The sequence below is a fragment of the Pelodiscus sinensis genome, chromosome 15 (genome assembly GCF_052426305.1).
Source record: "Pelodiscus sinensis isolate ZL-2025 chromosome 15, ASM5242630v1, whole genome shotgun sequence".
NCBI classification, from domain to species: Eukaryota; Metazoa; Chordata; order Testudines; family Trionychidae; genus Pelodiscus; species Pelodiscus sinensis.
This window is the reverse complement of record NC_143066.1, coordinates 41730577-41746735: the sequence shown is the minus strand read 5'-3', so window position 1 is coordinate 41746735 and position 16159 is coordinate 41730577. Positions and strand designations below refer to the sequence as shown.

General features: G+C 55.1%; 1 protein-coding gene across 1 annotated transcript; it reads left to right on the top strand.

Moving 5' to 3' along the window:
* Positions 1-7251: 7251 nt before the first annotated feature.
* On the top strand, positions 7252-12379 carry NDUFAB1 (NADH:ubiquinone oxidoreductase subunit AB1). The gene is made up of 5 exons (XM_075899929.2): positions 7252-7443; positions 8973-9092; positions 9715-9802; positions 11376-11487; positions 12228-12379. Exons 1-4 carry the CDS (start codon positions 7303-7305, stop codon positions 11465-11467), a joined length of 441 nt encoding a protein of 146 aa, XP_075756044.1. The 5' UTR covers positions 7252-7302; the 3' UTR covers positions 11468-11487; positions 12228-12379.
* Positions 12380-16159: the final 3780 nt, after the last annotated feature.

Genomic DNA, 16159 nt, shown 5'->3' with positions numbered 1-16159 from the left:
AAGATCTCACCAAACTAAGTGATTGGACAACAAAATGGCAAATGAAATTTCATGTTGATAAATGTAAAGTAATGCACATTGGAAAAAATAATCCCAACTATACATACAATATTATGGGAACTAATTTAGCTACAACTACTCGAGAGAGAGATCTTGGAGTCATTGTGGATAGTTCTCTGAAAACATCCACTCAGTGTGCAGCGGCTGTCAAAAAAGCAAACAATGTTAGAATAGTAATAGAGATGTAGCCGTGTTAGTCTAGTCTAGCTGAAATAAAAAACAGGACTATGTAGCACTTTATAGACTAACAAGATGGTTTATTAGGTGATGAGCTTTCGTGGGCCAGACCCACTTCCTCATATCAATTGTGCCTATTTTCTTCCACAATTTGATCTGAAGAAGTGGGTCTGGCCCACGAAAGCTCATCACCTAATGAACCATCTTGTTAGTCTTTAAAGTGCTACATAGTCCTGTTTTTTTTGTTTCAGAATGTTAGAAGTCATTAAAAAAGGGATAGAGAATAAGACAGGGAATATCTTATTGCTTCTATATAAAACCATGGGACCCCCACATAACATAAGAACTTGGGGTCACCAAATGAAATGAATAGGTAGCAGGTTTAACACAAACAAAAGGAAGTTTTTCTCCACTTAGTGCACGGTTGGCCTGTGGAACTCCTTGCCAGAAGAGGTTGTGAAGGCCAGGACATTAACAGGCTTCAAGAAAACTAGATCAGTGGTCCCCAACGCGGTGCCCGCCGGGGCATTTATGTGCACCTGCCAAAACATCTGGGCTGCCCCCCCTCCCGGCACATGCGTGGTGCCAGCCCCGGGTGTGTGGCATATGGGCGGCCCCTGCCCCCACCCCCGGGTGCATGGCACGTGAGCAGTCCCACCCCCGGAAGCGCGGCGCGTGAGCGGTCCCACCCCTGGACGCCTGGCACGTGAGCAGCCCTGCCCCATGGAGCCCGGCAGCCACGAAAGGTTGGGGACCACTGAACTAGATACATTCATGGAGGTTAGGTCCATCAATGGCTGTTAGCCAGGATGGGTAGGAATGGTAGGCCATGATGTCCTTAGACTCTGTCAGAGGCTTGGAATGGGTGACAGGAGAGGGATCGCTTGAAGATTTCCTGTTCTGTTCACTCCCTCTGGGGCATCTGGCATTGGCCATTGTGGGCAGACAGGACACTGGGCTGGATGGACCTTTGGTCTGACCCAGTCTGACTGTTCTTAATCTAAGTGCGGTCTTCATTGGTCAAGTATTCGCATCACAATTATCAGGCCTCTTGTACTAATCCAGAGTTCACAGTTCTCCCAAGAATCACAGTTTCTAAATTAACTGCACCTGTGACCCCTTCATGACTTTCTTGAGGGCACCTTTCTTAGGTCTTAGGCCTCTAACTATCACCATGCTCAAGGTGGTAACCTGTGATTCTCTCCCTGCAGACCCTGGCATCTTAGGCTATGTCTACACTGTGGAGCTATTTTGGGATATCGGAAGTATCCTGAAATAGGTATTCCACATCTTCTGTGTGTGCCCATTATTTTGAAACATAACAGGCTTGCTATTCTGATGTCCCTGTAAACCTCATTCCACGAGGGTTAAGGGACGTTTTGGAATAGCGCTTTATTTCAAAATTTGGCAAAGACAAAAATTTATGTAGACAGTGCCAAATGTCAAAATAAGCTATTTCACAATTACCTTGAAATAACCTGTGCAATTTGCGTAGTGCACATTGCGTGTTTTATTTTGAGGTAAAGGTGCAGCATAGTCTCACCCTTAGACAGCAGCCTTCTGTAATTCACTGGTCCTCTGAGCAGGCCTGATTTCAGCTCAGCTCCTGCAGTTCTGTGCTTTCAGGAGCGATGACGGTTATCCAGTGACCAACCAGCTCTCCTAAAGCAAAGTTCTGTTGATTCAGAACAAAAGCATGTCGGAGGAACTGTATCTTAAAAGCAATAAATATTGTATATACTGGGGCTGTCTACATTGGCATCCCTTTCCGGAAAAGGGATGCTAATGAGACACTTCGGAATTGCAAATCTGCGGGGTATTTAAATATCCCCCCGCGGCATTTGCATTTACATGGTTGCTGCTTTTTTCCGGCTCGGGGTTTTTGCCGGAGAAAAGCGCCAGTGTAGATGCGATTCTCTGGAAAATAAGCCCTTTTCCGGAAGATCCCTTATTCCTACTTTCAAGTAGGAGGAACTGTATCCTCCTTTCAAGTAGGAATAAGGGATCTTCCGGAAAAGGGCTTATTTTCCGGAGAATCGCATTTACACTGGCGCTTTTCTCTGGCAAAAACCCTGAGCCGGAAAAAAGTGGCAGCCATGTAAATGCAAATGCCGTGGGGGGATATTTAAATCCCCCACAGATTTGCAATTCCGAAGTGTCTCATTGGCATCCCTTTCCGGAAAAGGGATGCTAATGTAGACACAGCGTGGTGGTATGTATCAGGTGATAACCATCTTCCACTGGGACACCTTGGTAGGTTTTAAGGAGTTGCATGTCTTCCCACAGGACCTCTTTCTGGTCAGTTTCATGTCTTGTCAGTTCTTGGGAGGAGTGTGAGTGAGCTCTCCTGAAGCCAAGGCCAATATTTTATGCAGTTTTAAGTCCTTTGTTTTTTGAAGCCTCTTGAACTAGGTCTGACCAGCCTATATGGGTTCCCTGGGTGGCAAAACTGGCTACTTGAATTGTTTCAGTATTGAGGGTTTGCTTTAATTACTCCCTCTCCCCACCAGTGTCTGTTTTCTGCAGAACTAAAATCTTCAGTTCACCCACTGAGCCAGGAATACATGGCCCATAATGATGTATGGAATATTCATAAAGGTAATACAATGAATAGGATTTGAGTAGTGAATGAGTCCACGAGGCTCTTGGCCTTTCTGGGCAAGCTGTGAGAAGTAGCAGGAGCCAATCCAGAAGGTGTTCTCAGAGACTGACCACAGACTGGAGCCTGCAGGTCTGATCCCCTAGTTTGAGACTCCTGTGTCAAGGATTTAGCGACACTGGTGGTATGCTGCAGTTGTACCATAGTTGTGTAGAGACACCTGCTTATCAACCGATAGTTCCCCCCATCAATGTAGTTAATCCAACCCTCTGAGAGGCAGTAGCTACACCAACAGAAGAATCTTCCATTGACCTAGCCACATTAACAGTGGGGGTTAGGTCCACTTTGTAGCCCTAAGATTGACTTGAGCCATGGCAGGCTGGTAACTAGAAATCATCTATATATAGGGGTGGTGTTGGGGGGGGGGGGGAGTTTGTGTGTGGGCATACACATATGCTGCTTTTCCTGCTGTATGTTTAATAAACACAGCATATTGCTTTTTCCCCTGAAAAAGATCCTGGGTGCTTCTTATAAGCATAACAACCTGACTCTGGTGGATAGGGCATTAAATGCTTTTACAGCCCTGGGTTGCACCTAAGTTGACCTAGGTCAGTGGTTCTCAACTTTTTCATATACCGATTTGTGTTGCGTGCCCCCAAGTTTCACCTCACTTAAAAACTGTCCTTACGAAATCAGACACAAACATACAAGAGAGGGCACAACACGAGATTGCTGAAAAATGGCTCGCTTTCTCATGTTAACCTATTACACAACAAATCAGTTGGATGATAAATATTTGATGCGTGTTTCAATGCAGTCAATGTGTGTAAAGCAGTCAGGTTGTATGAAATGTTAGTTTGTAGCAACTGTGCTGGGCTTTTCATGCAGCCTGTTCTAAAACTAGGCAAATATCTAGCTGAGCTGATGTGACCCCTGGATGCCTTCTATGTAGCATCAGCTGGGCTGGCCCTAGCATGGGTGTGGGACCTAGGACAACCGCCTCATCCACCCATGTTCCGCCCTTTCCCACATTCCGCTCCTTTCCCCAAGAGATATGGCCCGGGGCCTAGCTGGGGCCTAGAGCGGGCAGCAGGAGTTGGGCCCACCCTGGCACTCACTGCTGGTGGGAAGCAGTGACCTGGAGTGCTCTACCCACTCCCAGCCATGTCCTGGCACTGGTGAGTGCAGGGCACGGTTCCACCTCCTCCCCTTGCTGGGCCCAAGCTGCTCTGCTTCCCACCACTGCAGGTGATGGGGGTTAACGTGTTTGAACCTCTGAGAGGGAGCATGTATCAGTATCTGCCCGCGCACCTGTGTTCATGTTATGTATGAGTATTATATTATTTATAGCATGCACCAGGAGCGCAGGCAGACACTGACCCTGGCACAGGCGGACACTGACACTGGCACAGGCAGACACTGACACTGACACAGGCAGACACTGACCCTGGCACAGGCGGACACTGGCACAGGCGGACACTGGCACAGGCGGACACTGACCCTGGCACAGGCAGACACTGATCCTGGCACAGGCAGACACTGATCCTGGCACAGGCGGATTGGCACAGGCGGACACTGACCCTGGCACAGGCGGACACTGACACAGGCAGACACTGACACAGGCAGACTGGCACAGGCGGACACTGACCCTGGCACAGGCGGACTGACACAGGCAGACACTGACCCTGGCACAGGTGGACACTGACCCTGGCACAGGCAGACACTGGCACAGGCGGACTGGCACAGGCGGACACTGACCCTGGCACAGGCGGACTGACACAGGCGGACACTGACCCTGGCACAGGCGGACAGTGGCACAGGCAGACCCTGGCACAGGCGGACTGACACAGGCAGACACTGACCCTGGCACAGGCAGACACTGACCCTGGCACAGGCAGACACTGGCACAGGCAGACACTGACCCTGGCACAGGCAGACACTGACCCTGGCACAGGCAGACACTGACCCTGGCACAGGTGGACTGACACAGGCAGACACTGACCCTGGCACAGGCAGACACTGGCACAGGCAGACACTGACCCTGGCACAGGCGGACACTGACCCTGGCACAGGCGGACTGACACAGGCAGACACTGACCCTGGCACAGGCAGACACTGGCACAGGCAGACACTGACCCTGGCACAGGCGGACTGACACAGGCAGACACTGACCCTAGCACAGGCGGACACTGACCCTGGCACAGGCAGACACTGACCCTGGCACAGGCGGACTGACACAGGCAGACACTGACCCTGGCACAGGCGGACTGACACAGGCGGACACTGACCCTGGCACAGGCAGACACTGACCCTGGCACAGGCGGACTGACACAGGCAGACACTGACCCTGGCACAGGCGGACTGACACAGGCAGACACTGACCCTGGCACAGGCGGACTGACACAGGCGGACACTGACCCTGGCACAGGCGGACTGGCACAGGTGGACACTGACCCTGGCACAGGCAGACACTGACCCTGGCACAGGCGGACTGGCACAGGCGGACACTGACCCTGGCACAGGTGGACACTGACCCTGGCACAGGCGGACACTGGCACAGGCGGACACTGACCCTGGCACAGGCAGACACTGACCCTGGCACAGGCGGACTGGCACAGGCGGACACTGACCCTGGCACAGGCGGACTGGCACAGGCGGACACTGACCCTGGCACAGGCAGACACTGACCCTGGCACAGGCGGACACTTACCCTGGCACAGGCAGACACTGGCACAGGCGGACTGGCACAGGCGGACACTGACCCTGGCACAGGCGGACTGACACAGGCAGACACTGACCCTGGCACAGGCGGACACTGACCCTGGCACAGGCAGACACTGGCACAGGCGGACTGGCACAGGCGGACACTGACCCTGGCACAGGCGGACTGACACAGGCGGACACTGACCCTGGCACAGGCGGACACTGGCCCTGGCACAGGCAGACACTGGCACAGGCAGACACTGACCCTGACACAGGCAGACACTGACCCTGGCACAGGCAGACACTGACCCTGGCACAGGCAGACACTGGCACAGGCAGACTGGCATAGGCAGACACTGACCCTGGCACAGGCAGACACTGACCCTGGCACAGGTGGACTGACACAGGCAGACACTGACCCTGGCACAGGCAGACACTGGCACAGGCAGACACTGACCCTGGCACAGGCGGACACTGACCCTGGCACAGGCGGACTGACACAGGCAGACACTGACCCTGGCACAGGCAGACACTGGCACAGGCAGACACTGACCCTGGCACAGGCGGACTGACACAGGCAGACACTGACCCTAGCACAGGCGGACACTGACCCTGGCACAGGCAGACACTGACCCTGGCACAGGCGGACTGACACAGGCGGACACTGACCCTGGCACAGGCGGACTGACACAGGCGGACACTGACCCTGGCACAGGCAGACACTGACCCTGGCACAGGCGGACTGACACAGGCGGACACTGATCCTGGCACAGGCGGACTGACACAGGCAGACACTGACCCTGGCACAGGCGGACTGACACAGGCGGACACTGACCCTGGCACAGGCGGACTGGCACAGGTGGACACTGACCCTGGCACAGGCAGACACTGACCCTGGCACAGGCGGACTGGCACAGGCGGACACTGACCCTGGCACAGGCAGACACTGACCCTGGCACAGGCGGACTGGCACAGGCGGACACTGACCCTGGCACAGGCAGACACTGACCCTGGCACAGGCGGACTGGCACAGGCGGACACTGACCCTGGCACAGGCGGACTGGCACAGGCGGACACTGACCCTGGCACAGGCAGACACTGACCCTGGCACAGGCGGACACTGACCCTGGCACAGGCGGACTGACACAGGCGGACACTGACCCTGGCACAGGCGGACACTGACCCTGGCACAGGCGGACACTGACACAGGCGGACACTGACCCTGGCACAGGCGGACACTGACCCTGGCACAGGCGGACACTGACACAGGCGGACACTGACCCTGGCACAGGCGGACACTGACCCTGGCACAGGCGGACACTGACCCTGGCACAGGCGGACACTGGCACAGGCAGACACTGACCCTGGCACAGGCGGACACTGGCCCTGGCACAGGCGGACTGACACCGGGACACGCCGCACGGACACGCCCCGGGGCGCGCTCTTTCTGCCAGCTCAGCTCTGGCCCCCTCGGCCGGGCCCCGCGGGGCTCCCCAGGGCGGGGCCAGGCCCCGGGCCGGGCTGGTGTGACCCCGCCCCCGCAGGCTGCAGGCGGCTGATGCAGGGCGGGGGAGGGGAGGGGAGGAGGGGCCCCGCGCGTGCGCGCTGCGGGCTCTGGCGCTCCCGGGCCGCGCCGGCTCCTTCCCCCTCCCGCGCGCCAGGGGGCGCTGCCCCGGCCCCGCCCCCTCCCCGTGCGCGCGGGGCATGCCGGGATAAGTGCGGGCCGGGCCTGGCGCGGCGCACGCTGGGTAGCAGGGGACGCCATGGCGGCCCGTGTCCTCTCGGCCTGCGCCCGCCGCCTCGCGCCCCGCCTGCCCCCGCCCGCCGCCCGCGGGCCCCGCCCCGCCGCGCTCAGCGCCCTCTGCCGCCGCCCGGCCCGCGCCGCGCCCCCGCCGGGCCCCCAGGTGAGCGGGGCCGAGCCCCCCCGGCCTCGTGCCGGGCCCCGGCGCGTGTCCTCAGCAGCTCCCCGGGGGGGGTCGCGGGGGGGGGTCACGGGGCTGGGGGGCGGGGTCGCGGGGGGGTCACGGGGCTGTGGGCGGGGTCGCGGGGGGGTCACGGGGCTGTGGGCGCGGGGGGACGGGGTCGCGGGGGGGGTCACGGGGCTGTGGGCGCGGGGGGCGGGGTCGCGGGGGGGTCAAGGGGGCTGTGGGCGTGGGGGGGCGGGGTCGCGGGGGGGGTCACGGGGCTGTGGGCGCGGGGGGCGGGGTCGCGGGGGGGTCACGGGGCTGTGGGCGCGGGGGGACGGGGTTGCGGGGGGGTCAAGGGGGCTGTGGGCGTGGGGGGGCGGGGTCGCGGGGGGGTCACGGGGCTGTGGGCGCGGGGGGACGGGGTTGCGGGGGGTCAAGGGGGCTGTGGGCGTGGGGGGGCGGGGTGGCTGTGGGCGCGGGGGGACGGGGTCGCGGGGGGGTCACGGGGCTGTGGGCGTGGGGGGGCGGGGTCGCGGGGGGGTCACGGGGCTGGGGGGGCGGGGTTGCGGGGGGGTCTCGGGGCTGTGGCCGGGGTCACGGGGCTGTGGGCGCGGGGGGACGGGGTCGCGGGGGGGGTCACGGGGCTGTGGGCGCGGGGGGGCGGGGTCGCGGGGGGGGGTCACGGGGCTGTGGGCGCGGAGGGGCGGGGTCGCGGGGGGGGGTCACGGGGCTGTGGGCGCGGGGGGACGGGGTCGCGGGGGGGTCACGGGGCTGTGGGCGCGGGGGGACGGGGTCGCGGGGGGGTCACGGGGCTGTGGGCGCGGGGGGGCGGGGTCGCGGCGGGGGTCACGGGGCTGTGGGCGCGGGGGGGCGGGGTCGCGGGGGGGTCACGGGGCTGTGGGCGCGGGGGGACGGGGTCGCGGGGGGGTCACGGGGCTGTGGGCGCGGGGGGACGGGGTTGCGGGGGGGTCAAGGGGGCTGTGGGCGCGGGGGGACGGGGTTGCGGGGGGGTCAAGGGGGCTGTGGGCGTGGGGGGGCGGGGTCGCGGGGGGGGTCACGGGGCTGTGGGCGCGGGGGGCGGGGTCGCGGGGGGGGTCACGGGGCTGTGGGCGCGGGGGGACGGGGTCGCGGGGGGGTCACGGGGCTGTGGGCGTGGGGGGGCGGGGTTGCGGGGGGGTCACGGGGCTGGGGGGGGGGGGTTGCGGGGGGGTCTCGGGGCTGTGGCCGGGGTCACGGGGCTGTGGGCGTGGGGGGGCGGGGTTGCGGGGGGGTCACGGGGCTGTGGGCGTGGGGGGGCGGGGTTGCGGGGGGGTCTCGGGGCTGTGGCCGGGGGGGGGGGCGGGGGGCTCGTGCTCTGCCGCCCGCAGGGACCCGGTTTGCAGCGGGAGGGGCGATCCCGGCAGAGCGAATCCTGCCCGGCCCCGGTGCTGCGGGCCCGGGGGGGACCCTGCCCGGTGCCTGGTCCTGCCCTGCGCTGCTGCTCCCGGTGCCCTGCGGTTTGTAGCAATTCCCTGCTTCTCTCCTAGGCCTCCGGCACCCTGCACTCATGCCGCCTTTATTCAGACCTTCCGCCCCTTACGCTGGGGAGCATCCAGGAGCGCGTCCTGTACGTCTTGAAACTGTACGATAAGGTCGATCCAGACAAGGTGAGACAGAGACACTTGTACCCACGTGGCCCATTTTCCAGTAGAGGGAGGGAAATAGTTAGAGTGGTAACAAGTGGAGTTCCTCTGGGCTGTCCCCAGCTGGCCGTTGCATGCCTTGCCAAAGGATACGGTCTGCAGCGTGGGGGTGGCTAACACACGCAAACAGACATGCTGTAAAACATGAGTGGTGACAAGGTCCAGGAAGTTAAGGCCTGTGGGTTAATAAACCAGGTCAGCATCCGGGGGCTGTCAGGAAACAGGAAATTCTGTTTCTCTGAATAGTCACTATCAATGGAAGCAGTTTTTCATCTCAGGAATGATAAGAGTCTGCTCAAGAGTCAAATTGCCCCTTCATCTGTTAGCGTTCTCTACACAAATTAGTTGGTTTTAAGTCATGAGTTGCTCCCATGGATGATACATACTGACTAGATAGCAGAGAAACTTCTAACTGTACAGCTGAAAAATGTCCTACAGAGGGACAGTAAAGGCCAAAATCCACCAGGTGTTGTAGCAACTCCAGGCTGTAAACTCCTAGCGGGGAAACATTCTGATATTCTTACTTTTCTTACACTAGTGAAATGGCTGCGATCAATTTTATTGTATTTTTGTTTGACTTTGCAAGCTCTCAGTAACTTCCCACTTCATGAAAGACCTGGGCTTGGACAGTTTAGACCAAGTGGAGATCATCATGGCCATGGAAGATGAATTTGGTAACTGAAGTTTCTGATGTCTGTTCCCTGCCCTTCCCAATGGAGAGGAAGGATTGTCCAAGGGTTAGAGGGCTATATTAGGACTTGGGAGAACTAGCTTTAATACCTGCTGTATCACCAGTTTGTGTCACCTTGGCAAGTTGCTTAGCCTCAGCCTCCGTTCCCATTTGTAAATGCCTCTTGGTGGTGTGTGAGGATAAATACCCTAAAGACTGGCATGCTCAGTGCTGTGGTAATGGGGGGTATGTAGGTACTTAAAAGAAAGATAGCTCTGCTGTTGTAACCTCCCTCAAAATGTGCTTACTGCAGATAAAATCTCAGTTCTTTTATTTCCATAAGCTCAATGGGAATATTTAGCGTTGACTTACTGCCCCGGGCCAAAGAAAGCTCTTTCACTGTCAGTGAGCAATGTAGCTCCTACTCAGGGATTTACAGCTCATCTTTGTGGCTTCTGCACCTGCTTGTCTGAAGTGTACATTAAGATTTTCATAGCTTCACCATAAAGCAGAGTGGTGCACTTTCAAATCCTCTCCTTAAGACCATCCCAGGGAATTAGCTGTAGTATGGCGTTGGCTAGAAGGCAACAGCATTCAAAGTAATGAAATGCAAATGACCACGCCAGACGTGTTATTTTGCATTGACTGCTGTCCAGTACAGCCACCATTCTCTTCTGTGTGCTCTGGATAGGAGAATTTTATTCGATTTCTCCAAGCTTAGCTGCTAAAACAGTTATTTAACCTCTATATCTGCTCCTGCTAAACCACCTATTGTGTCCCAGACCAAAACCAAAATGCTGAAATAGACATAAAGTAAGGCAAATTTGTGCCATGTGTGGTCAAAATTTGACATTTGTATTCAGTGCCTGTAAATCCCAATAGTTTAAAAACTGAACTGTAGTAGAACATACACACTTCAATTGGAAACGTTTTGACTTGCACATTGCCCAGATACAGTCAGTCTCTACACTGATTTGCATTTGATTGGAGGTTAAACTTGCAGCCAGCAGGACTAGAAATAGACAATCCAGAATTATCTAGAAAATGTAGTGGCCCCTTCTGCTATTTCAAGGCCCAATGGTCCCTAACTTGGTGAATTTTGTAGAAATAATAAAAGCTACTTGCTGTAACGACACTTGCTAGAAGGCTATCAAACTGATGCTTTGCATTCTCCCTTGCATGTAAGTGGGATGTAAACAGTTAACTGGTTACCTGGTAAGCATTAGGCTTACTGAGGTAACCAGATAACTGGGCCAGGTGCTGGGGGCCCAGACAGGGCAGCAAGTGGGGCCGTGGTGACCCTGGCAGCCCTCCGCTGGAGCAAGCGAGACCCTGGAAGGCAGGAACTGCTGTTTCTGCCTAACGCCTCTTACATAATGTTCTGCTGCTGGGCCTGGTACAGCGGGGTTTGAAATGCAGCATTCGTAATGAGAGATGCCAGATCAACGTCTGAGCTGCCGAACAGCAACCTCTGCATGTGTGTTGCCCCCCAAGCCAAGGCTCTGGCAATTGAGTTATGCTTGTTTTCTTTGCTGTTGTCTCTCCTATTACAAGCTGAGCAGTACTCTGTCTTCCAGGGTTTGAAATTCCTGATGCAGAAGCAGAAAAGCTAATGTGTCCACAAGAGATTGTAGATTATATTGCAGATAAGAAGGATGTGTACGAATAAAGGCATTTCTTCTAAGCTGAGTAAGTAGAAACGTTCTTTTATGTAAGTAGCCAGGGATTTCCCTACACCCCTCCCCCCCGAATTTCCCCAACACCTCCCAGTTTTGTGAAATATGGTGCCATACAGCCCACCTTCACCCTCATGGTCTCACCCCTCATTGGCCCTTACCTCCCCCCCCATTTCAATTCCTGGGGAGGCTGCTGGGTAGCAGTAATGGCCAGGCAGTGCAAAACCATCAGGCAGTTGCTGGAGATGAGAAATCCCTTGTTTCTCGGCTGTATAATTGTAGTCAATGCCGTGATGCAGTCCAGATATTGAAATGGGACCTAGCACAGATTTTGTGGCAGGTGGCTAGTTGGCTGTGAAATGCACTTGTGGCCTCAGTCCAGTTTCCAGCTCTGCACCGCAGGGGAACATACCAGCACAAGCTGGTCCCCTTGTGGCAGTCCCCTTGTGGCAAGGACTGAAGTTCGTTCCTCCCCGTGCCCCCCCCCCCCCCCCCCCCCCGCCCTCCCAAAATCAGGACTGAGAAGCATGGCACAGCATTTTGGGGAAGCATGCTCAGCTGCTCCCGCTGCTTTCTGTGCTGCGAAGGGAGATGGCAGTCTCACAAGGGCGAGCACCCTGTCACTGGCCCTTGGCTTCCTTTGGCAGTGCTGTTTCGCACTGATCACTCATCCATGTCAGTTCGGTTTTGCGTGCTTTATTTTACACAGTAATTTTTTGAGCTCAAACACCAAATCTGTGTGTTTTTTAACAGGAAATTCTCTTCTACCATGGAGACTAGGATGATCTCAGCGGTTTTGTGAATGGAAGCGCACATTACTGTCCTATGGCTGCAGTAGTTCTGTTGGACATTGTATTTAAGTCTATGTATTGGCCTTAAAAATAAATGAGACCAGTAATATGGTGGTGATTTTGTTCTTCAGACCCTTTGTCAATGGCCCAGAATAATTATTGCTAATGTCTAAAATGGCTCTGGCCATTCTTCAAGTGCTAAATCTTCCTTCATGGGGAGATATGCTGGCTCCTAGATATTTAGGGTGAATGGTAGGTTATGCTATAACTATTTGAGGCCGTCAGCATTTCTCCTCCAAAGTCTTGGAAAAGCTCTTGGTGTGTCTCTTCAGATACTGTAGCATCCCCTTGCAGTTGACTACTAGTGTCATGGCTCTGGGCTTATCTTACTGTTTGGGTTTGCCTGTGGGTCCCTGTCCTGATCTTTTAGCAACAGCCACGGTACTTAGCAAGGTGTTTAAAGTCGTTGGTCTTGCACACCTGGGTCCCATCTTTCCTGTGCCCTGATACTATGTTTAAATAAGTTGCTTTACTAAGCACAGTTAGGAGACCATTGTTTGGGGTTAACAGCCTGCGCCTGGCAGCGAAATTCAAATCCTCTCCCTCTGTTTTGTCGAACTTATATGTATAAACACTTGATTTTTCTCAAGACTTTTATTTCTAACCAATACTAGAAGACTCCAGCAAATCCTCACCTACTATAAAGGCGTCGCTTGGGTCTGGCCACATAAATCATGAAGAGTACAATGGCTAGGTGACTATGCTCAAAGCTTTGTCTTTGGGCTGCAGTTGGCACTAAGGTAACCCCATAATAAGCCCACTGTTCATCAGTTTCAGAATGCTCAGAGATGGGTCTTACACTATCATTTGTACAATGTGTTAAAATTGGCTTATTAAAAGAGCATGGGTTCTCTGCCTGAGTGATCACTTTTCCTTTCACCTTTCAGTAAACATCTGCTTTCTTTCCAGTGAATCAGCTTCTTCCCCCTGTTAAATGTGTTTATTAAATAAACGTGTTAAAAGTAAAAGTTAGTTTCAAAATGGTGGTCCTGACTGGATGGAAAATAAAGGGGAATGATTTTCCTGCTGCTGAAATGCCGACTAGGATCAGTGCTACTGTAAATCTAGCTAATCTCAGCATGAGGGGCTTGTTTTAAATCTCTCCCAAGGCAGAGCTGAAAGTTATTGCTGGACACTACACAGCTTTTCCCCTCTGAGCCAAGAACCACTTTCATCCGTCGTGGGGGCACCACTAGGCCGAGCGCCAAGAAAGTGTCGCCTGATTGTGTATTTTCCTGTGACGTTCACAGTGGTAGGCGGCTGGAAAATAAGCTGGAGCCTACGCCTGCCACACGTGGGCTCCTTAACTGTAGGTGTTTGTTTTCACAGCTTGCTGGCTCCAGCTGTATTTGGGCTTTAAAATTCTGTGTTCTCACCGCCAGCTGGAGGCACTGGGCCTGGAGCGGCTGTATGGTTCAGACTGTGCCTCAGTCCTCCGAAAGGGTTGCAAGGATTTGCTTTTTGTAATTAGAAACTGCTCAAGGGATTACCTAAGAGGACCCTTCCTTCCAAAGCCCTGTCCTAAGTCCACTCTGCATACAAGAGCCTGGCTTTACTGCAGTGCAGCCACTTGGAGGCAGTGTTGTTAGCAAAGCAGCTTGGGGGGGGGCGGGCAGGCTCCACCTACAATTTAAAGGGGAATTTGGGGTAGTGGAATACAATGAACTCAAGTAGCTGTTGCACCTATGCCAGCATTCCTGCCAAAAGGCACGAAAAAAAAAGATTGGCAGCAGCGGTCCGGCATGTGACCGCTTTTGTTTGTAGCTGTTTGCCTGGCAGCATAGTCTTCAGCTAGATCAACAGTCTCTGCTGGCTTCTCTAGTGGATGGTCCCTATAAGCCAGGACCTGCTTAATAAGTCCTGTTATCTGCACCAGTGTTGGGCCCTATGGCATAGCTGCTTCCAGGCTCACAGTTGCTTTGTGGTGGCTCCAGACTGGTGCCCCTGCACTAACGCTAGTGCTTCTATAGCTGTTGGGGTTTCCCTGGGAAGTTTCCTGCCCAGCAACTGCCTCTGCTTAGCTTCTGAGAGTCCAGGGGCGTGATCAGCTCATTGCCATCAGATGTGTAACTGACGGGACTTGAGTGAAGGGACCAGCAGGTTCTAGGAGTGTTAGGTTCTGCTCTCATGGTCTGCAACAGGACAGTATCTGCTACGGCTGTGCTGCTCCACTTGCCTAGTCCAGCACTCCCCCCCACCCCATGCTCTGTCTCTCTAGCCCCCTCACCTCCCTGCTGTTGGCCTCAGGACTCTATTGAGGTTAGGGCAGCCTTCGAGTTAATTTTAATCTGACCTGAGAGTGTTTTCAACGCCAGCGTGTCACGTGAATCTGTTGTAGAGGGTCTGGATGCCTCTGGGAATGGTTGGCTGTAGGCATTGAGTATTTTGTATGCGCTGCTGGGCGTATGGTCTCGCCTCATGCAAGAGTGAGGGGATTTCAAATGGAAAGGCAACCAGTTCTAAATGGGTAAAAATAAATCCTCTTGACATAACAAAATTGACCCATGGATCCATTTCCACGAGAGACAGGACAGTGACTAGTTTGCTGGGGTTTGAAAGGAGGAGTAGGTGTGGACATGCATGGGTCATCTCATCCACAGTTCCACTACACGGTACACATCAGGCATTGAATTCGCACCGGGGGGAGTACCTGCCGGCTGTTCCATAGCTGACCGCTAGGGGGTTTCTTGTGTCTTCCTGCCATGGGGGATCAGCAGCTATGCTAGCTGGACCCATGGGTGGTACCGTACAGTGGCGTCTGCGTGCCAGTGGGGAGCCAACAGCCTTGTCTGTATTTGGTTCCCCCGCCTGCACTAAAGGGCTGATTTTTAAGCTGAATGAGTTAAACTGAAATAAAGCCTCGAGCGGACACCTCCGTTGGATCGAAACGCTGTCTGTAGCAATTTGTCAGCTCAGTGCCCACCTAGGGGTTTGTGCCAGCACAATACAATTTGGATTGTAAACAGATTTAGAGTGTCACTTGTGCAACCTTGAAAAAAGACCAGCTGGTCTACATGTCACAGCTACCACTGGCAGCAGGACCTTGGTGCTAATTGTGTTACGATCAGCTGATGCTGCACAGGGATCTCCATCTTGTTTTGCAAGGGGGGCGCTGCACGTCTGTCAGATCAGCAATGGGCAACCTAGGCGAGTGAGTGGGCCACATGAGTGGCCTCCTCCATTGCAGTGGGCTACAATATGGTCGTGCCTTGGCTTTGCATGTGTCTCTTTAGTCAGGCCAGTAGGAAAAAATGACGCAGACAGAAGTTGCCAGAATCTGACGCTCCTGTGCATGGATAACGCTAAGCAAATGTCTCGCAGGCCACACGTAGATAGAGCCCCGATGGGCTGCAGGGTGCCCACCACTGCGTTAGATGGTGAATTTTCAGTCCCCTGGAGCCTGGTTCACTTTTGGATTGACAAAACCTGCAGTTGGAAGGGTTCCTAAGCTGCTCCACTCTAGTGGAAGCTTCAGTTTTCCAAAACCTAAAGTCCATTCCTGTTGGAATTAGCTCCCTAGGGAGTGGCCTTTGCTGTAGCAGAATGGGAGAGACGTGCACCCCATCAAAATGATACGAGGCAGCTAATGCGTGTGTCTCCTGTTGCATCGGAGGGGGGTTCTGGTGGGCACAGGGTGTGTGTTGCTCCTAACCGCCGAGGTCCTGCAATCAAGTGACTCTCTCACTTTTCACAGGTACATTTCTAGTCCTCTTGATCATAGAATCCTAGCACTGGAAGGGACCTCTAGAGCCATCAGGTCCAGCCCCCTGCCCTCACAGCAGGACCAAGCACCGTCAAGACCGGGTGTGGCCAACTCAGTGTCCACTGCCAAAG

Coding starts and splice junctions, on each gene's coding strand:
- NDUFAB1 (XM_075899929.2), top strand. CDS start 7,303: ATGGCGGCCCGTGTCCTCTCGGCCTGCGCCCGCCGCCTCGCGCCCCGC. Junction 7,444..8,972: donor CGCCCCCGCCGGGCCCCCAG/GTGAGCGGGGCC, acceptor CTTCTCTCCTAG/GCCTCCGGCACCCTGCACTC. Junction 9,803..11,375: donor GGCCATGGAAGATGAATTTG/GTAACTGAAGTT, acceptor TCTGTCTTCCAG/GGTTTGAAATTCCTGATGCA.